The 23,408-nt window shown below is 40.1% G+C and overlaps 1 protein-coding gene across 1 annotated transcript; it reads right to left on the minus strand.

The window, feature by feature from the left end:
• Positions 1-3,554: 3,554 nt before the first annotated feature.
• On the minus strand, positions 3,555-7,176 carry LOC115727102 (G-type lectin S-receptor-like serine/threonine-protein kinase SD2-5). Its single transcript, XM_030657261.2, has one exon. The coding sequence runs from the start codon at positions 6,226-6,228 to the stop codon at positions 3,796-3,798; it is 2,433 nt and encodes an 810-aa protein (XP_030513121.2). The 5' UTR covers positions 6,229-7,176; the 3' UTR covers positions 3,555-3,795.
• Positions 7,177-23,408: the final 16,232 nt, after the last annotated feature.

Genomic DNA, 23,408 nt, shown 5'->3' on the forward strand with positions numbered 1-23,408 from the left:
CGTGTGTCCAAATATGAGTTCTAGTGAGTGGATTGTAACAACAAATGATGATTATTAAATGGGTAGGCTTCAAGTTTCAAGGTATGTCAGATAGGTTCCAAATCCCAAAAAATGAGGAATCTATTTCGATGGGTAGATTTTAGGTGAAATTTATACGAAATCTGAAACCGCTTGTCCCTATCACTTGATACTTGGCATATTGTACCCCGTACAATATTCCTGTATATTATGTCTTAATGAACCGCATGTGCCCTCAAATGTTCCCAGTAGAATGTGTAACCGTCCAACCCCATTAGAGTGTGATAAGATATTCAAATACATGGTGCTTTAAAGCTTGTGGAACCGATAAGTTTCAAGTTTTAGGGTGATTCCAAGAGCATAAAAGGTAAGTTTCAAATTTCAAAAATTTGAAATAGTTACATATAAGGCAGGCTCCGGATAGAACGAACATATTATCACCACGGACCATACGCACCCTGTTAATATTAAGTAACTAAATAAGAAATGAACAAAAAGGTGAAAAATTGTAAAAAAAAAATATCGACTAATTACATCCTCACATTTCTAATATTTAGGTTGTTGCTGTCACATGGTTTTGTTTTTTCTCTTGTTTTTAGTCTAGGTGGTCCATCACCATTGATTTTCTTTTTTGTCCTTCTGCCAAAGCCAAATTCTTCTGACGTGATTAAAGCAAACTGATGATATTACCTGGAGGCTGGAGCTAGATGTGGCCATTCGGAATCGGGGACCCGGAACAGGCCCATTGACCGGGCCCACGGTTCCGACCCCATAAAAAAAATAATAAAAAGAGGGAGGGGAGGAACGGCTCTTTGGGCCGTTGCAATTTTAACCGCCCCCATAATTTTTTTTTAAAATTTGAATAACCCTCCCCTTCTCTATAAATACATATCATCCCCCTTTCATTTTTCTCACAAATCCTCTCAACAATTCTCTCAATTTTCTCAATCCCGCCTCAATTTTCTCAATTGGATTGCCGCTCAATTCTCTAAAAAATGACAAGTAGAAGGAAAAATACTGAAAATGCCAAGATGGCGATGAGAGATTCCGAGTATCATATTCCTGGATATGATCTTCGTGAGTATACATATTGGAAAGACAATGACGATAATATTAATGTTGTTCCTATTCCGAACGTCAAGCACGTCCCAACATAAGAAAGTTTTCATCCTCCTACTAGTGTCGAATAAACGTCGATGGCAAATGAACGGAAACGGAAGGGCCGAGAGGATATATTAGTCTTGTGGCTGCACTTTGACAAGGTATATGATGAAAACAAAGGTAAATATAATATAAATTGTAAATATTATTCAAAAACATATGAATTTACCAAAGGAAACGGCTACGGAACATTCCGTCGGCATCTAACGAAAAAATATCTAACGCAAGTGAGGATCGACATTAGGCAACAACAAATTTTCGGGTATGCCAATCCTAATACTCATCATTTATTCCGTTACACTCATGCACTTTATAAACAAACATTAGTTGAATATGTTGCCCTTGATCATGCTCCGTTTACTACTGGTAAAAATTTTAATTTGAAATATTTGATAAATACTACATTGGTTTCACAAGCACTAACTATTCCAAAAACTACTCTTAAACGCGAACTTTTACATCTTTATAAAAAACAAAAAAAATCTTTGGCACAATTTTTTTCTGAATTCGATAGACGTGTGCATTTAGGTAGCTATATTTTGAGTGATCCTTGACAAATTCATTCTTATATGGGTGTCACATGTCATTGGATATGTGACGATTGGACCATTCAAAAAAAGCTTATTGCATTTCGAGTTTTTGATGAAAAAAATTCGGCTCATAATATTTATAGAATAATTAGGCAAGTTTTAGAAGAATATAATTTGATAAATAAAGTATTTCAATTAGTTTTGATAATGTCGCTGCAAATACCGCTTCCATTCTCGATTTAGAAAATATTTGTAAACCCTCTTTTGACGGATAATTTTTTCACATTAGATATGCTTGCCATGTTTTTACAAGATAGTTTACGAACTCTTGAGAATTCTCTCGCCTCAATAAAGGGTGCAATTAAATTTTTATGGAGTCGTGTCCATTTTATGAAAGCGTGGGGAAAATTTTATAAACAACATGGGAGAATGGTAAAAAGATTTCTAAAAGATATTCTGACTCGTTGGAATTCTACCTACGAGTTATTTCGTCAAACTTTTGATTACAAAGATTTATTATGTATGTTTTTTTCGCAAAATATTCCCGAAATTACTTTACTTCCACAATATTGGGACGTTTGTAACAAATTTTTAGAATTTTTGAAAATTTTTAACGATGCAATTAATACTTTATCTGATATTTATTATACTACTACGCATTTATTTTTAATAGAGTATGTTAATATTGGTAATATTTTTAGTGAATATGAAAAATGTATTGAATTAGCTCGGACTATTTTAGTAATGCGAGAAAAATGGTTGAATTATTATTTCAAAATTCTTCTTGTCTATTTAGTTGGTATTGTTTTTGATCCACGTATTAAATTAGATGGTTTACTAGATTATCCGAATGTGTATTATTATGATTGTTTACATTTGAAAGATGTAATAGATATTTTAAATATACAAGGAGAGGTTAAAGAATCTATAGTAGTATTATATGGAGAATTTTGTAATAGATATGGTTTAAATGATTGTGGATCTTTACAATCCATCGCCTCACGAAGTGAAGCTGGTGGTTCACTTAGTAGAGGGTACAATATGCTCAAAAGTAGACAAAAAATAAAAAATAAAAAGGGGCAACATGTAATATTTCTAAATTAAGAAAATATTTAACCACTCAATTTGAGTTTCGTGATGCCCAATACAGTATAGATTTCCAAATCCTGGAGTGGTGGAAGAGTCACTCAATCGATTACCCAATTCTCGCCCTCATCGCTCGCTAAATATTAGTAACTCCTTTTTCAACGGTTGTAGTTAAACAAACATTTAGCATTGGAGGATTAGTTTTGGACTCTCGTTGTTCAAGATTAAGTCCAGAGTCTATGAAAGCTCAAGCTTGTATTGACGATTGGATGAATGTTAGATTTCGACACCAAAAGCTAGATTGAGAACACGAATTCTTTAGTGAGAATTGTGGAGATACCATTGGCACGAGTACCACAACGGGTAACTACGATTGACGATGAGGTAAGTTGGGGTTATCAAAGATAAAAGAACTATATGAGTTTTGATTCTTCTATTTCTAAGAAGATATATAGGCGTTCAATGACAATTCATTAAGTTCAAGTACATTCTCTCTCTCTTTTCTCCAAATTTTTTCCCATATACAATTTTATTACAATTTGCAATTTGATTATAATTTATAATTTATTATTTTAAAAATTAAATTTAAAAAATGGAATCGGAATCGGCCCGGAACCTCCGGTTCCACCTTTTGTAGGAACCGGAATCGGCGATTCCGAGAAACCAGCCACGTCTAGCTGGAGCTACTTTAGAGTTTGAACAGCTTTCTCAAAAATAAAAATCAGTGGTAAAATCTTTTCAAACTGGGCACCTTTCTCCCAAAACGGCTCAAGTCCACTTCATTTCAACAGCATTCACATCTGATCTTACCTTTCTCCCTATACATACATGCCGCAAAAAGCACAAAAGTAGAAGACCAAAAGCTTCTTCGGGTATCAGCTCTAGCATTACAAAAATTTGGAGGGATCAGAATAATATATCACGGTATCCTCTCATCTTTGACAGAGTATACATGGAAAAGAACCTAACAAGGTAGGGAGGACAGCATCATCTGTAGCTGTTATCTCGGGCCTGAGAGCCGAACGGCGGAGAGATGCGCATCGCTGTTGCAGTCTGATGGCCCTGAAGAAGTCCCCTCCTCGCTGATTGATTTGAACATGTTCGAGAAGAGGCGAGAACCCAGAGGAGATGACATTGGAGGCATGGGGACAGAGCAAAGGCCCTCGAGCATCTGAACGACCTTGGTCATCGATGGCCTAACGTGCATGTCTTCCTGTATACACCACAGCGCCGCTTTGATTGCGATGGGGACACGGTCATCTTTGTCCTCGAACTTGATGTTCGAGTCGAAGATGTCTCTCAGTTTCCCTTCTTCCATCATCTTGAATGCGAACGATGGGAAGTGAGACTTTCCCGAGGATTCGGAAGGGTCGTAGTTCTTTCTCCCGCCAATGATCTCGAGCAGAAGCATTCCGTAGCTGTAGACATCGCTCTTTTCTGATATCGCATAGTTCGTTATCCACTCCGGTGCAAGATAACCTCTCGTGCCTCTCATGGTAGTGAAGACATGGCTCTGCTCTCGGGTCATCAGTTTGGCCAATCCAAAGTCCGAGACTTTGGCCTGGAAACTGTCATCGAGAAGCACGTTTTCGGGTTTTATATCGCAGTGAATAATCTTCACGTCACAATCCTCGTGCAGGTAAGCCAATCCTTTCGCCGTGCCCAAAGCGATGTTGAACCTTGTTTCCCAGTCGAGCAGGTCGTCCTTGTTTTGCTTGAAGATCCATTTGTCCAAAGACCCATTGGCCATGAACTCGTAAGCCAGAAGTCTGTGCGACCCTTCGGCGCAGAAGCCTTTTAGCCTGACCAGGTGGTGATGGTGTATGCTTCCGATGATGGAGACTTCGGCTCTGAACTCTTTCTTTCCTTGGCCAATGCGTTCCAATTTCTTCACAGCCAATCTCGTTCCGTCTGGGAGGACTCCTTGGTACACGGAGCCGAAACCACCTTGCCCGAGCTTCCTCGTGAAGTTTTCAGTCGCCGTTTGAAGATCTCTGTAACTGAAACGGATTGGCATTCCGGCTAAATTCTCCAGAAAGTTGTCCTCTTCAGAAGTCTCTTCATGCGATTCCGGAAGCTCTCCCCTGGACGAATACCATCTGAACCCTCCATAAATTAAAGCAAAAACCAGGAGCACGGTCACAACGGAAATGACAACAACAAGAATCACACGCTTCTTGCTGCTCCCGCTCCCTCCTGGAGTGGCACCAGCCCCTCCTTCACTCGATACCTTAATCATGGCAGTGAATCCAGAACTGCTCTCAGAGGCTATGAAAGCTCCGACATCATTGAAAAAATAGCAGTTTCCAGTACTATTTTGGAAGAACATTGCAAGGCACGAGCAGTTGGCAAGGCAAGAGGTCTTGCAACCATTTAGATCAGCTTTCAGCGAGGGAGAAACATAATCGAGGGCGAAGTAGCTAATCGAGTCCCCTGCACCAATGAGATCTACAGGACTTGCTGAACGATCACAGGGAGAATTAATCCCCGAACCACAATTTGCATAAGAGCTAAGGGTTGGAAGACAGCGGCATATCTTATTGCTGTAGCAGATCAGATAAGGGTCACAAGGCTCCGGCGTGCCACACGGGTTGTCTGGTATTTGCGTCGGAGAAGTGTCGCTACTTTTCAAATTGGTGAAGGAGATGCGGCCGTCGTTACCCAGCACTGCAATCCAAGTGGCATTCGGATCTGTATTCGACGAGATCACAAACTGCCACAACAAGGTTCTGCTTTGATCATAAAAGTTCCATGAATTTGCATTGAGCGATGCAGAAGCAACTTGGCCACCATCCTTATTGATGATCTTCCGGGTATCACCCCCCATGGACCAATACGGCTGGGGGGTTCCATACGCTGCAGAGAGAATCATATCCCCAGACTTGATCTCGAGAGTATAGCTCAAATTCTTCGCTTTCTGGCTCACCAGTTTCATCCCTTCGGCAAACTCCTGTTTGGACAGCAGCGTATCCGTCGGATGGCTGAAGCTCTGCCAAATCACTCCACCGTTGTTCCCCAGCAAGACCAGATTGCCCGAATTCTGGAGCTCCATCACCGAAACTCCCTTCCCACCTGAATCCGTGGACCAAACAACGCTCCCTCCCTTCTGCAAGAAGGCGTTGCCAGTAGCATCGAACACGAATTTGTCCGACATCGCAACCGGGGAGTCCCTATTCGCGCTCCAGACCATTGCTTTGGAGTTAACCTGGATTATAGCCAGTGAAAACGCAGTGACGTCGGGGGTGGGAACGAAACCGAAAGCGAAATTCGAGTCATTCGACAGGAGAAACAGACCGTCATGATCGATCCAGTTCATTTGAGAGCCTTGAAACCCCGGAGAGATTTGACCGACGGTCTGAATGCTTGCCGTACATATCCCAAACAGAAGAAACGCATTAAGCCACAACAAGCCCACGATATGCAAAGTCCCCATGTCTCCACGACCCCCAACCAAATTCAAGAAGAGAACTACAAGAATCTTCCTTTTCCAGGAGGACCCAGAGGAACAAAAAGAGATCCACAAAGTGAGCGACTGAAGTTGCGAATCGTTCGGGCACGAACTTACAAATGACTGCGAGCTCTAATTCGACCAAGAATCACAGCTGCACAGAGGCACAACACCAGAAAATTCCAGGAATTCGAGTGCAGAAGAAAGATACAAGAATTGCTCTGACGAGAAGAAGATGATTCATTCACCTTACGAGCCAAGCAGGAGACCCAAAAAGCGTACGGGCAACAAAGGCAGTGTAAATCTTCAATCGTTTCAGGCCCTCGCACTACACGGGAGGAAGAACAGAGCTAGCCACTTGACGCCTTCACATTGAATCTTGGAGAAGTAAAATTCCTGCCGGCTTGGATTGATTTCACATTCCAGTTCCACGAATTCCTCGAATCTTGTCGCTACGCGAAAAACGGCGAGTCGACGAAAGAAGTCCTCTGCCCACAAGCCGTAGCAAACTGTGGCGCGAGATTCAGATGGGCGAGGACTCGGGAAGACGAAAGAAGAAGAATAAGGGAAGAGAGAGAGAAAGAGCGAGAGTTGAGCGTGAAGCTCGGAGAAACAGCTGCTGTCCCCTCGTCCGGTCGCTAAAAATCCCTGCACATTTTCGATCTTCAGACCCAAAAAGGGGTCACTCTGTTTTGGTTTTTTCTGCCCTGTTCTTTTGCTTTCTTCTCCGATCATGGGGTCCAAAGATCGGAGGAGTCATGCTTTCAACAAGAACCCGCAGCTCGCCGAGTTTTTTTTCGAAAGATCGGTGTCAAAGATGTTAAATTTTAAGATTATTTCCTGTGCTTTCGTGGGGGGATTAAGAATGACAGCTGATTTGTCTTGTCTGTACGTGGACGACAGATCCCCACGTCGTCCGCCCCGTTGAAAAAATTGAATCGAGTCGCAGCAACTCGGGGTGATTTTTCAATCGGATTTTAATGCAGTTAGGTTGGCGGCCGGACGGGCGGGAGAGTCCATCGGCTTTATGTTCAACATTCGGGGGGACGTTGCTTCATTACAGCTGACGATTTTAAGCTCATGAGAGATGAAAATAGATAATACTTTCCGTTACAAATTTGGTTAATACCACGCCTAATTCCAAACGGATATGCCCACGACAAATTTACTTCAAATTAATTTTTTGATAACGGAAAACTCTAAATCAATACCCATGTGATAAACTGCGAGTAAAAATCTCAAATTGGTATAGCGATCAACGGCCATGCGGTCATCTAATTTAACATAATACATGTTACAAATTTTTGATGTGAATATATTAAATATCTTGTAACTAAGTACAATAAGTCTTGAAAATTTTTTAAATGGTGATAAATAACACCGTCACCACTGTGAGAGGGCATTTTTGCTCACCAACCCGGCCATGTGGCCCGGCCGAGATTTTATCCATCGCCATCAAAGGGGGGGCGGTGCCATCGCGCGATGTCCCCGTCTCCCTCCCCGCCCCATCTCTTATTTTATGCTTATTTTGTGCACGTAGCATCCATTATTTGGTGCAAGTCGATCTCAAAACTACGATCGGAAAAATTACTTTTGAGTTAATCCGTTGCTCAAAATTGGCCTAGTTAACAAAAAAAAATTTGGTTGTGCCTATTTTTTTTTTTTTAAAGTGTTAGCACTTGATCGCATCTTCATTATCGGTTTAGAATTCTTTGTGCTTTGCTTCTTTCTTTCTGTTGTCTATTATTTTCTTCCTTCGAAAACCATGTTTTCATTCATGAAACTATTTATGAATATGGAGTATTTTTTTTCCTTTTAATACAAAGAAACACATTTACACTTTCAAAGTAAAATGAAAGACTTCAAAATGAAAGAGAACAATTGTTAATTTTTCGTATTGCGGTCGTAAAAGTGAAAATTCAAATGCTGACATGGCTCACGGTGTTGATGCGTGACGGCACCGAGCACAGAAAACGACGTTGTTTTCTCTGTTTCAAGGCAAAACGACATCGTTTCGGGGTATTTCGAGAGACGGAGGAATTTGGGATTTCAATTAGGGTTTTTGTTTTTTTTGAAGCGAATGAACTTGGAAATTCTTCCAAACGAGTGGACTTTTAACGAGGTGTGAGAGAGAGTGATGTGTGCAACTGAAGATAATCCACTTGTTGTTTTGGATTGTGTGGAAATTTGACGGTGGAGAGAAGGGAGGAGTGCCGGATGGGACCGAGGAACATTTAATATGAACGGTGGACGGGAGCGTGGGCGGCGGAAGTCAATGCTCCGGCAGCTTGATTCCATTTCCACCCCTATGGCCACGGCAATCCCATACTGGTGGGGACCCCCTTCAAATTCTTGGCTAATTAAAAATAATAATAATTTTAAAGTTGCGTTTGTTTTTCGATTTTAAAAATATTTTTTTACGCTTAAATTTTTTTGAGGACGATAAATTTTTCTTTTATTTATTCATTTTCGGGAAGAATATAAATGATCATTTTTTTAAGAAAAAATATTTTTTAAATTATTTATTTTCTGTAAAATAAGTAAATCCTTTAATATTTATTCTGTGCTAAACTTTTTTTTTTATTTGAAAAACACTTCAATTTCCACCCTAGTTCAAACTCTGCCCCCAAGTCTAATGATGTTGATGGAGATGCAGTTTCTAATGGTGAACCTTTGACTTGCCTAGTGGCGACAATTGAGGATTTTCTTTAACAAAAAAAAGAAAAGAAAAGAAAAGTGCGCGTATTAGCTCAATTACTATATTAAAAAGCTAAATTTAAAAACTTAAACTAATAAATAGGGAGAAATCATATGAATATAATGAGCATTTAGTATTGTTATCAAGCGATATGGGACAATACTTTAACACTCTTGGCCGGTCCTAATATTGACAATTTCGAAAACACTAAAGGCGATTTTTAGATGGGTGGCTAATAAAGTTGGGCGTCTTTCAGGAAGTTAGGCCTGAAATTGTTGCAAACCTTGCAATTTTATCAAGATTACGGCTTCAACCTCACATTCATACATAGATCCTTGTAATGATGGTTTATGCCCCAAGAGAGGGACGTGAAGACTATTGTAAACCACAGCTTTCAAGATGACCGACCGCGAATGGCCCCAATTGCGATCCTCTTGCCTTACCCCCGTTTGACCGCTAACGACTCCAATCCTGATCCTCTTGACCTTATGCCCGTTTAAGGTTTAAGATTCCATTGACATGCACCGTCGAAAGGACCCGTCGACACGACTTGCGTGCGTAAACCTTTCCAACGTGGGCCTTATGTACCAACGGACCAGGTTGAATTATGTTGCTGTTGGTTGGGATCGTAGGTCCAATACATCTTCACTCTTTGCCTACCTGGCTCTGGGTTTTTCTTCTGAAGAATTAATTTCAACAATTAAAATGGAGAAATTTTTTTAATTATTATAGCAAACTGCACAAGCATTAAGGGCAGCATCAGAGAGTCAATCCCCACTGAATTTGAATATGATTAACAAAATTGTCTCTCTCTCTTTTTTTTTTTTTAAATTATGTAATAAGAAAGTAACTGGGGAGAGTGAGAAAACATGCGCACGTGTTCAACATGCTCGAATAGTCTAATATGGAGTGCGCGACCATGCAATGCAATGCCGGAGTAGCCTCACCCACGCCAACTTTTGGAGAACTTAGTGGGAATCATCTTAGTGTTGGGAAACACAGAATTAGCTAGTTCAAGAGCGTTCATACACACACATGATCAATCTCAAGATGTTGAAAAAGTGGGTTGTGATCCGACCCGAAAATCCACGTTACTTCTTGGAAAGGATCGCTCGTGGATCAATCCGAGTCTCGGTGGAAGTAATTCCTTTACGACCACCGCAGGGACCTCTGTCTCGTGTAATTTCCCATTACAGTGGAATTACAAAGTCTGTTGTATGAACCGGGAGGAATAGATCGGTCGGGTGTTGTAAGAGGTTTGAAACCCAGCGTCGTAGCACAATAAATACGATTACATTCCCATATCCATTCGTTCTTTCAAGGAAAATGCGAGAAACCCTTTTTCGGTCCATATTTAACGCTTCACCTCGTGAGATGCTTGATTTTTTTAACGTTGCATTCGAACATAGGCCAATGACTTAGTATTCCTTTACTAATCTCATGTCATTTATCACTCTTGTCTAGCTATTTGAATTATTTATGTTAATCACTTGACCTTCATATGTAAGTTCCAACTATACCAAATAGAACCATCAAATATCTTTCAGGAATACATTACATACATACATACATACATACATACAAACAGACACATATGTATTCGCTAAATAAACGAATAGCTGTAAAGAATTTGCTTCCTCAACCTAACCAACTCATGGTGGAGGATCTCCTTGAAAATCAAGAGATAAAATTTCTTTCCTTCTATTTAGACCTGGAAATTCGATTTCTTTTTTCGCTCAACTATTCATATGGATGCACGAAACCTTCCTCCCTCTCTTATGGTTTATGCGTACACATAGCATGGAGAGCTGCCCGTAATACTATTTTGAATGGTAGATGCTGTAATTTAAATTGGCCCAAATTGATGTGCGGGTGATTTTCGATCAAAATTCGCTTAATAATACTAAATTGGAAAATCCTTGAAAAGTTGAGAATCGAATTGGAAAAGTTCAAAACTGAATTGGTCCGTTGTATAATATATTTATGATTTTTTGAATAATTATTTTTTTAACTACCGGATGCACCGATCTCCAAAAAGCTCGAATTTAAAAAAATTTCACGAAACTTTAGAATATGATGACAAAGTGAGGTAATGATTCTACAACATCGGGTAGAATACAATCAACAAGCCAAGACAAAGGTACAGATATCTTCCATACCATACCATAATAATGCAAGCTCATTCGTTGAACGTGAAATGTGCTTATCTCTATGCTATATAACAATGATAGCAATAATAATAATAATAATAATAATACTTGAAATTGATGGTGATCTAGCTGTTATGTTGGGGAGGAAGAGAGGCATGGCGACGTGGTCCAGGCTGGACCAGATCCACGAAATCCGTCGCTCCGAAGAACCCTCGATCTCTTCCCATGTACGGACGTGCCTCGCTGAGCTCCTGTGGCTTTTATTGGATTTCGGAGCACGACCCGACTCGACATGCTCCGGACGATCGTTTGTTCCTTCTCATCCCCAAAGTCTCTCCCCTTGAGCGCAAATTACCCTAAAAAGTTTTACATCTATTGCACTTTGTTTGACCAACTCAATCGAGCGTGTACAAGAGTAGTGACCCCTTACCTAATGGTCGGCGAGGGCCGCGGGCATCGCTAGCTGCCCAAGGGGGCTTTTTGGCCCTCGTCCAGTGGCCGACGGGGCTCACCAAGCCTCAACCGGCGGCCCCCAACCGGCCCTTAACAATATAAAAGGAAATATTAACGAATAATTCAGAAAATTTTTTATGTCGGTGTTTATAGTGCGATGTAAGACGATCGGCATCTACACTAGCAATTTTTTGTCAAAATTGATTGAAATGACTAAATTAATAAATTATCAAAATATTTAAGATTTAATTGACATAACTAAAGTTTCCAAAGGGCAAAAAGTTTAAGACTTTTTTGACAATTTACTCCTCTCAAGACTTTATGAAGCTAGGTCGAGAAATGTGTCATTGGGTTATGTGATTTCTAGGCCAAGTTAGTCGAAGATTCATCAATGAGGTTTGTTGGATTGGCATTTGTGAATCGTTCATGCTTCGTAAAAATGATTTCTTCGCCTCAATTTTGCACGGAGAAGCAGATAAACAAAGGGGAAAGGACCGATATTCAACTTTCTACTCATGCTACTCTATTGATGGTCGAACACTCAAAAAGGCTGACGATTCTCTCGAGCAATAAGATTCATATTATGTAGGCGAATCGGAGATAAATAAGCATTTCGCTTCGCATCCAATTCGCCGTTCATGCCCCTAAAATATTAGAAACATCCCTAGCCGCAAAACACTTTGAAACCAATAGCAACTCTCAAGAAGCCCTAAAGGAATTGTTCAAGTGATCACCGTGCTCGTTTTCCTCACTCGAGTTTGGGGCCACTCCAAAAAACACATTACTTGCATACCATTGATGATTATTTGATGGGTGTGGATTGGGAGGCTGGTACATCTAATAGTGATTCGCTGGATGCTCAAATATTTTGGACATCCCATTAATTTATACAAATAATAACAATCAACTTTCAAGAGGAGGTGTGTGATTGTGAGTGGGGGAATTGGTTGTTGTCCAACGACAGTATTGTGCCACATGACGCTCATTGCTGTATATTATAAAGAAATAAATCCGAAGTGAGTTTTTTTTCAAAACAAGATAGAATCCTTATTACTCTAGTCACATCTCTCTCTAGAGTGAGGGGGACGGGGGAGAACTTGGCGGTCATGGTCAGATCTAAACCTGTCAAAATATGTAATATGTAAATGTAATATGAGTGTTAAATGGATTTACAATATACTTAGATCAAACATATGTTTATGACTCTCTTTTTATTTTCTCTCGTCCTACTCGATTTTGTTGGAATCAAAACAATATCGATAACTTTTAACTATAGATCGGAGCGAGAAATTTATTTATTGGGCTACGACTCGAAGCTGAGTTCTGTGGCTTCAATCTGATGGATATATATTCACTTTTATGTGCTTATAGCATAACACTTAACACTCTGAGCCATTGAAACATCTTTTGACAAAGTCAGCTGGTCGAAATCTAAAAAAGTGTACATAAAGTCAAAAAAGGATAAAACCTCGTGTGTGGAAGAAAGTCCAAAAAAACGAAAAGACAACACTATGCTAACATAACAATAAATGCAAAATAAGCGTGGCCACCCTCTTTCTTCGACAGTAGCTGACTTTTTACTACTATTCATGAATAGTGCCGCAAAAATCTTTTTCTTATTTTTCCTCTCTCAGCGCGTTTCATGAATCGCGCAACCAACAACTAAATTCATAAACCGTGGCAAATATGCTCAAAATCAATTTTACCTTATTCAAACAGATATCTTGCTTGCTCATTTCACACTCTTACCTCAATTGGGGTATGAATTTTTTTAGATTGAATTAAATATGAAAATATTTTAGGATAAGAATCGGGTCAAGTATGTGTTGGGTATGAGCCGGATTGGATATGGACCACTAGATTTGCATGGTAATAAGTGGGTCTTAAACATGTTAAATGACTCTATTTGAGTTAATCCATTTAGGACTCGACCCAAGCCGGATCTAATTCACCCGTTTAACAGGTCTAGTCAAATCTAGAGATAATCAAAGTGGCTTTTCGACAGCGGTAGACGGAGTGACTAGGGAGGAGAGAGTGAGATTCTTGATTGTACATTAAGGTACACATAAATTTAGTGGAAGATGCAATTATTGTTGGGAAGGACTACTCAGCAGTTTCCTTGTTTTGCCAATCGCATTTGAAAGAGATGCTCTAACATGCCAATTGAGCCTACGTAACCGGCCTCAAGTCTATGCACCCTTGCTAGTTTCGTTTCATCGAAATAGCTCTCAATTTCACCAGGTCGATTTAGTGGTTAAGGAACAAAAATGTGTGCATGGAAACATTTTTGCTCAGAACAATTTCAATCCACGATAGGGCCACCTACTTCGGTTCCGGCTCACGCCTTACGTGGTCCGTGAAATTAGTAGAGACCGAGGGTACATCATGGGCGCAAGATTTGCCTAACTAAGGTAGTCTTTCTCATCATAAGAAAAGATTATTCTATTTACTTAGAAATGGTGGACAATGTGGCATGTTCAAAAGTCAACTCGTTGCATGTGATGAAAGTGACCCTAGCGGCAACTAAGGAGAGGTGATCAACGATGTGAGTGGGCCCCAAAAAAAGAAAAGAAAAATCAATCAAGTAAGACAAATAATTTTGTGACGTCATATTTATGGCCCGTGCGGACCAGCTTTTAGTGTTGTCTGCCTATGTTATCACCCAATTGATGGGTCAAAGTAAAAAATCGTGGTTTAAAGATGAAAATAGTGACACAAATGATCGTAAAGCTAAGTTTATTTCACATGGTCCATGAAGTTTTGATAAAAGTTTAATCTAATCCATGAATTGTTATATCTTCGAATTCAATCTAGTCCTTAAATTATTTAGTCCATGTATTAAGTTGAGCACATACCAAAAGCTTATAGATTTTATTGAACAAATTAAAATTTTAATAAATATATTATATATTAAGTTAAAGTTCATGAATTATATTAAAAAAAATAAAAAATTCAAAAATCACGTTCTAGATAGATCCAAATTTTGAGGAATTATTTGTGTCGTTTTACTTTTAGTTAAAGAGCTGTCCGAGATTTCTCATGTACGATGAGATCATCTTGGCTGTGCGGACTTTTTTGAGGTGCAGAGGTTTAGAAAACACCCACTCCCTTTTGCATAAAATATGAATTTTGGGCAATCTCAGTGGCGTGTTAGGTTCCCTTCTGTCGGATTTGCCGTGGTGTGATCGCACTGTTGGATGGTCATGCTATTATGCTTTAGCCAGAGTGTAAGGTTTCCTTATGCTCTGTTTATTTCATAAAAAATTATGATATTTTTAAAAAAATATTTTTTAGAAAGTCGTTTTTCAAGAAAAATAAGAATATTTTTTGATGTTTGATTGAAAGTTATAAACGAAACGGACAATATTCTCCGCTGTTTAGTAAGAAAAATTAATTTTTATCAACTACGTCTTTTAGTAATTTTTTTTTTTCTTAAAAGAATTGATTTTTAATTATTTTCTTTTATCTTTGTTCTCTTTTATTTTTTTTATTTTTTATTCTTATTTTTTAATTTTCACTTTGTTCTTTGCCGGATCTGGTGAGTGCTCGCCTCACTTGTGTGGCCATAGAAGCTCGTTGGAACTCGATCGGGGAACCACTCGAGTGCGTATGGTAACGTTTCTGTTTCTGAGAACATATTAAGAACGGAAACATTTTTTTGTGTTTTTGTTCCCGGCTATGATTTTCAAGAACAGAAACTTGTTTGTTAAGTAAAAAAAAAACCACTTTTTTCACCAAAAACGCAAAGGTCGGCGATCGGCGGGGGAGGGTGGCGGTGGTGGCAAGCGGTGGTGGCAGGGGGCGACCGGTGGCGGTCGGTGATTGGCGGCGGCGATCGGCGGCGGCATCCGGCGGCGGCATCCGGCGGTGGTGATGGCATCCGGCGACGATGGTGGGTTATGGTGGCTTGCACAAACTTGCTCTTAAGTTGTTTCTAAAAAGTGTTCCGAAGAACAAGAAACAAGTTTTTTTTGTTCCTTAATTTTGCTTCAAAAGTGTTTTTCGGAACACTTTTGGAACATTTTTTTATCATACACATTTCTGTTCCGAAAGTGTTCCGAAAACACTTTCGGAATAGGAACGCTTCCCAGGGAGTGTTACCATACAGGCCCTCAATGTCGGATATGGAAGTGTACTAGAAAAGCTTCGACTGTCATTGAGCTTCGCTAAGAACTCGTCGTTGATAGGTACTCGGCTGAATGGTCGATCGTGGTTTGAGTAGATCAGCCACGGATGGATTGCAGGGGGCAGCGGTTCATGGTGGAGGATCTCGTCGTGGAAGACTCTGGAATAGCTATGGTTCTGCCCGTTGTCACCGCGGCTGGATCAAGTCGAGGGAGTTTGTCAGGTCGCAGCTCTGTCGTTGGAATCGGAATGGCAAGCCAAGAGAGAGAGAGAGAACGAGTCGAATAGGCAACAACTGAGGAGATTGAACGAGGAGGTGAGTTTGAAGAAGAAGTCCAGAGCTTTTCCATGTGCAAAAAAGTTCATTCCTCCATGGATTAGTTGTCGTCGGATAAGTTGCCCCCATGTCTACGGTCGCGTTCGGCGACTTGAATCGCTCGATTCCTTATTGACTTAGTTCAGCGTAACATTTCATATGAAAACAAGAGGCTGTGCTAGATTCCTTGCAAATATCCTACTCCGTGTGAACGATCTGCCGTTGGCACGAGGAGATGGACTTCATTTCGGGCCCGAAAGCTAGTTGGGTTACCAATTGCTCTCAGCCACAAAAGGCATATGAATTGGCTTGTTGACTTACGCCGTAGAATTTCTGCCTTGTTAATGCTCGTGCTAAAGCCTGGAAAATATTTCCTTGGTAAAAGAACATGAATGGTAAACAGGAAGTGAAAAAACAAAAAGGCGTGACAGCTAACACTCACGAGCATGAAAGGGAAGGAGAAAAGCAATTGTCTTTACATCAACCTTTGTGCTTTCTGCCGTGCGTCTTCTTGTGGGTCGACCGCTTAGTTTTGTAAATCGATGGTGAATCACGGCTGCAAAAATGATGGTTGATGAGATGGAAGGGCTTGTAATTGTGCAGGCAAATAACTCTGTGGTTAGCCTAATTGTCGAATTACATACGTAGCTATCGCGATTGTTTGATTTATGATTCGATTTTGCATGAAATCGACGACACACATAGTTACAGCAGGCCTTGGCCGAGATCTAACACATGTATTATTAAGAATGAATTTGCTCGTTTTCGTCAAGACGAGCGATTGAGTACATTTTCGGCCTTAAGTTTCTGACCACGTCGTCGCGTGCGAAATTGACATCGTGCTCGGTACATTTTCGGCCTTATGCTTGATTACACTTGGTTGTGTGGTTTGGTTGCTGCTGTTGGATCTAAATTGTGCCTAATCGCCTAATAAAAACTTGATGTGTCAAGTTGAATCTTGCGGCCGAACCTATGTCCAATGGAGAAACTAGGAGACATTTTTCGCTTAAAGAATAGCATGTCCGCATTGAACATCGACGTAGGCAATATCATCGTGTGACCTGCTCTAAATTTCTCATGCGTCCAAGCAAATAAACGCGAAGCTCGACTCGAGGCCGTACCTTTAACCCTACCTCCCATCTGCCGAGACCGGAAGCGATCGCGCCATTGATGGACCGTTTCAAGAAAAGGCAAGAGATGATTGCGATGACGAAGAAATGAGCCGTGACCCGCCAGAGATTATGGGAGCAGAGAAGAGAAAAAGGGAAAACCTTCAAAAGAAGATAAAATCCCATGATCTGATCCACCAAGTCCTCATCTACGTTCATGGCATCGCCAGATTTCATAGAGATTTTTCTTGGAGAAACTTTGAGAAAAGACACGTGCCGGAGCTCTTTAAAATGGACAAGTTCGGGAGCAGCAAAGTAGCCCAGAGCAACACTCCCATCGTCTGTACAACATTGTATCCGGAGTTGTCTAAGGCGAGAACCTAAATTTCCTGTCGTGGCCCAAAGTTATGTCGATGGTTTGCTATTCTCTGTCTCAGTTTTCTTTTCACAGTGTTGGGTTGTGACTTTGTACTAAATATCAGCTTGTTAAGTCCTTCGGCTGACGTCTACGTCAGCGCCAGCCGGCCAAAATTTCTTGGATAGATTGAATTGACATAATTGCAAAAGATTTAGGATTGAATAGGCAAAAAAAAAAAAAAATTAAGACTGAATTGGCACAATTACAATAGGTTTAGGATTTTTTTGGTAATTTTCCCATGAGATCAATAAGGTTTTACAAAACAATCACCACCATTTCCATATACTATGAATTTAGGGCAATCTCAATGGCATCTTAGGTTCACTTCCGTCGGATTTGTCGTAGAGGGATCGCACTGTTGGTGTTGACGAAGTGATGTAATGAAACGTAAGGTGTACTTTGTATTTTGGATGAAGTATTTTGGGATCCATGGCAATGATTTCCATGACGTAGTTAAGAAGGTTTACATGTGATTAAAGATTAATTCTTTGATAACTTCATTCCTCCTTGGATTGAATGATCCGGGCTATTGTTAGATGAGTTGGACCCATGTTTCCCATCGGATCTAACGACTTAAATCACTTGGTTCATGATGTACCAAGTTTAGCGAAAATTGTCGTGCGAAAATAAGACAACACATTCATGTTCAATTATCTCGAGTATGCATGAATAGCCAAATTGCAATGGAAGAGGCTAAAAGGAATGTACTCGGAACAATTGGTTTGGTGATGAAACGACTAAAATCTTAAACGTCGAGAAGCAAGAGGTATCGGATTAAGTTCCTACTTAGCACAATCATATGAAGTCATGCCACATTGAAGTAATTTCTTGCAACTTTCCCTAATTGGTGATGAAATGATATGCCATTAACACGTGGGTAGACTTTATTTCGCGCACTAAAGCCAGTTAGGCGACCAATTGCTCTCCGTAGAAAAGGCAAATGTATTAGCTTGTTTGAATTGCAAGGTACAGATTAAGTCTAATTTTATCGATTTAAATAAATTGTCTACCTTAGGTCATTATTTCAAAAAAAAAAAAAAAACTTAACTACCTATCATAATTAGGTTTTTCACGTTGTGACTAGCTCCCAAAGTTTTTAGTTTTTACAGACTAATCCCCGAGCTTGATAAAATTACAAAATTTGCCCGTAAAGCTTCGAAACTAATCCTTTTGAACAGATTTCATTTCCTAATGAACACTAAAAACTCATAATAACACTACTCACGGCACCATTACAATTCTGTAAGTTTTCAAAATTGCCATTTGTCAAAAATTACCAAGATTTCCCTTACCAAAAAAAAAAAAAAATTACCAAGATTCCCCTTTTATGGTTTGTTTTGACATGTTCACATTTTTCCTACTTAGGATACAACAAAACATTTTGGTAATCATTCAAACACATCCTAAAATGTAGAAAGTTTAAAAAAAAAAAAAAAATTCAAGCCCAGGAATCCCAATAGCTCAACATAGAATTATTGAAACTTGATCACTCATGATGTAAAATCTGGACTGAATGAACAAACAATCAAGTTCAATAGTACTACGTAGATTCTAGCTTAGTCCCCATAATTTTTACTTACCTTGAGTGAAATCTTCAACAAATAAAGCCTTCAATCACCTTAAAATCAAAATAAACACTAAAAATCAACAACTCTCGTTCTTTAGAAAAAAAAAAGAAAAAAGAAACACCAAAACTAGTTTTAAAAAAAAAAAGAAAATGATGTCTATGAATTTACCTTGTCAGACACTTGATTGAAAGCAAAGTTTAAAGTTTGATTGGGTTGTGAAAAATTGGAATGGGTAAACCTGCTCGAATAAGTTCCAAAATATTGACCCACGAATGTTCTCAAGCAGGACTGAAGCACCAATGCCGTGCAACTACACACGGATGGTATAATCAGCTTAAAAATGGCCCACAAAATTGATGACATCGTGGTTAAGATCGCATCCAAAGCAGCGGGTCAAGCTATTCCTGCAAGTCTGAGCTTGAGCCTAGAACAACCAGACCAGTGAATTATCCAGATTCACGCCCTCATATCGGGCACATTAAAGATTATGAGAAAATCCCACTCGATGTAAGTGAAAGTATGCAAGTGCTTTCAAATGCAACAAACCTCTTGGAGAATAATTAAACTACACGCCACCAAAAGGAGCCCTCGAAGTTGCCGATATGCATGATCCACATCGGGCGGTCTTGCACCATTGGCGGCGCAACAGGGATCGGTTAAGGATGAGTGGACTCATGCAGGCATTTCACCAAACAGCTTGTATGCATGGTGATAGTCGCACATATTCATGAAAGCGACGCAATTTTTCATCTTAAAATGATACAAGAAGGATGATACTACTGTGAATCATGAGCAACACTTCATATTTTCAATTATTCACACGTGGGTAACACAAACACATCTGGGCCTTGCGTCTCAATAAAATAAAAAAAAAGGGAAGAACGGAGAGGATCGAATTACCTGGTTTATTCGGGATGCCGGGGCTGGAACGAGCTACGAGTCGACGGTCGGAGCAACGGTGGCCGTCCAAGACACTAAGATAGGCGCTGGGGCTTAGGCGAGGTGCGGCCGTCCGGGCCTTCTCAGCCGAAAGCAGAACAAAACAGGGGAGGGCGTCGGGAATGCTAGTGGCGATCAAGAGCGGCAGCGGCTGCACTGTCAAGTATCGGGGGCAGGGGACTAGATCGATGAGGGGATCTCGGGACGGCAAAGCTCACTGGAAGTCTGCCGGAAAATAGCGTAACAATGTTGACGGGACGGACCAGCGACGAAGGCAACAGTGGGGGCCGGGAACTGCAAGAAAAAGCAATGAAGGAAAGCTATGGAGGAATTGTATTGCCTTTTTCTCTAAACCAAACTGTATAATAACAGACCTATTTATAATACATAGAGGTCAAACTAAAAAAAGGAAAAAGGGGATATACAGAATAATAGAAAATCAATTCCTATCATACAAAACAATCAAATCAATCATTATCAAATGAGATCGCTGTCGTTATCAAGATCTCTCATTCTAAAGGCAACCGTATCTTTAACACTCCCCCTCAAGCTGGTAGTCGGTATACATCAAGGACACCAAGCTTGCTTAATAGATACGCACGTTGCCTCTAACATAAGGGTTTAGTGAAAATGTCCGTGGGCTACTACGATGTTCTTATCCCTCTTGTCTTGATTATTCCATTCTGAATTTTATCCACGATGAAATGACGACCAACTTCTATGTATTTCGTTCTTTCATGAAAGACTGGATTCATTGCGAGTTTAAGTGCATCATCATTGTCGCAAAACAAAATGGTAGGTTTTTTAACCTATATACCGAGATATTGAAGTAATCCTCTTATCCGGACTATCTCATAGCTAGTTTTCACCATTGCTCGATATTTCGCTTCGGTGAATGATAAAGAAACAGTTGATTGTTTCTTTGTTTTCCAAGAAAGTAATGAATCCCCCAATTTGATACAAAAGCACGTGCCGGATTTTCTACTCATGGGACATGTAGCGTAGTCCGTGTCACTATACGCTGTCATTTCCTGTTGTTATTCCGAGATAGTAAAATTCCCAAACCCGGACAACCCTTCCAATACTTCACGACTTTAAGCGCTGCATTCATGTGAGACTGTTTTGGATTATGCATGAACTGGGTGAGAATCCGCACGACATAATATATGTCGAGTCTAGTCATGGTTAAATATATAAGTTTCCCGACAAGTGTTTGATAAACAGATGGATCATTGAGTAGAGCATCTCCATTTACGGGTGATGATTCTTTATCATACTCCATTGTCGTTAGCTTGATATTTTGCTCAATTGGAATAACAACTGGTTTTGATCCTAATAATCCACCTTCTGATATGATCTCTAGGACAAACTTGCGTTGGCTCAAGCAAATTCCTTTGTACGATCGTGCAATCTCTATTCCCAGAAAATATTTGGGGGGTCCCAAATCCTTAATATGGAAGGTAGAGTACATGTAGCTTTTAAACTTCTCAATGGCATTATCGTTATTCCCCATGATAAGTATACATCAACGTATATAAGTAAAAATATTGATGATGTACCTTGGTTCCATGTGAATAAGGCATAATCATGTCTGGATTGTTGAAAGTTGGCGGTTGTCGGTGCGGCGATGAATTTTGCATACCATTGACAAGAGGCCTGTTTAAGTTCGTATAGGGATTTATGGAGACGACACACTCTATTCTCCCCCGTGCTGCGTAAACCCGATGGGAGGTCTATATAAATCTCTTCCTCGAGATCTCCATGAATTAATGCATTATGAACATCCATATGATGAAGGGTCCAATCACGAAGTGCTGCAAGAGAGAGGAAAGAACGAATGATGACTTCCTTTGCTACTGGAGAGAACGTTTCAATGTAATCGAAACCTTCTCGTTGTCTAAATCCTTTGGCTACTAGTCGTGCTTTATAGCATTCAATGGAGCCATCTACCCTATATTTCATTTTGTAAACCCACTTGCAGCTAATGGATTTTCGATGAGGGGGTAAAGGAACAACATCCCAAGTTTTGTTGTCCATTAGGGCTTGTAATTCATCAGCCATTGCTTGTTGCCAACGAGGGTCTTTGGCGGCTTCATGATAAGAGGGTGGCTCTTGTCCTTAAGATATTCTACTAATGTAGCACATGTGTTCATATGAAAGATGAGCAAAGCTTACATATGAAGAGATAGGATATCGTGTACCGGATGATTCCAAGGTAGGGCAAATATAATCTGCCGTCCACATGGGAGGTCGTGTAGTACGACGAGAACGTCGTGGTGGAGCCGATGGAATGAAACCAAGTGTTTCCGAGGCTATATCACCCAAAGAAGTTGGTGATGGAGATGGCAATGGAATATCTTGTAAAACATGAGGAGTCATATTTTTTTAGACTGGTGATGATGCTGCATCATAATCAATGGCCGGAGATGCCACGGGAGATGTCGAGTAAGGGATCAGCACTTGTGGTTGTGATGAAAACATTTCTTCAACCAAAAATGGTCATTGATCGGTAGTCGCACCAACCTGTTGATGAGAAGACAATTCTTTGTGGAAAGGGAAAACATCTTCATGGAAAATAACATTTCGGCTGATAAAGAACCTCCCGGTGGATGTATCATGTACCAAATATCCCTTCTGAAGAGTAGGGTATCCCATGAAGACGCATTTAATGGCGGGAGGATCCAGTTTAGTCCGAGGCCCCACAGTAGATACATAACAGAGACATCCAAATACATGAAGGTGACCAATATCCGGTTTCTTTCCAAAAAGCAATTCGAAGGGGGTTTGTCCGTTGAGAACACAAGATGACATCCAATTGATCAAGTATGCCGCTGTGACCACACGGTCTCCCCAGAACGGTTCTGGAATAGAGGCTTGATATTTAAGTGCACGAGCAACTTCAAGGAGGTGTCGATGTTTCCTTTCGACAACACCGTTCTGTTGAGGAGTGTATGTGCAAGAACTTTCATGAAGGATGCCATTGGCGATGAAAAAAGAAGAACATTCATGATTAAAAATTCATGTGCATTATCAAGATGCACCAGTTGTATGGATTTGTGAAATTGATTTTTGATGAGGGTGAGAAAATTTCGGAGAATGGAAAGGAGTTAGGCCTTGGATTGCATCAAAAAAACCCAAGTTGCTCGTGTATGATCATCTACAATTGTGAGAAAAAAAAAAAAAAACGAGATCCATCACGGTGTGGGGTGTGATATGGTCCCTAGATGTCCATATGTAATAGAGAAAAAACTGCAGTCACTCGCGATGCACTATATGGAAAGGGTAAACGTGATTGTTTAGCGAGAGGACAAATAGGACACTTTGGGTGAGGAAAAGAAGCACCGTGACTCAAACGTTGATGAGATAAAATGGTTTTTTCATTAATGCTA

This window comes from Rhodamnia argentea, chromosome 4 (genome assembly GCF_020921035.1).
Source record: "Rhodamnia argentea isolate NSW1041297 chromosome 4, ASM2092103v1, whole genome shotgun sequence".
NCBI classification, from domain to species: domain Eukaryota; kingdom Viridiplantae; phylum Streptophyta; class Magnoliopsida; order Myrtales; family Myrtaceae; genus Rhodamnia; species Rhodamnia argentea.

What these genes read in the sequence shown, in the direction of transcription:
- LOC115727102 (XM_030657261.2), bottom strand. Translation starts at nt 6,228, where the DNA reads ATGGGGACTTTGCATATCGTGGGCTTGTTGTGGCTTAATGCGTTTCTT.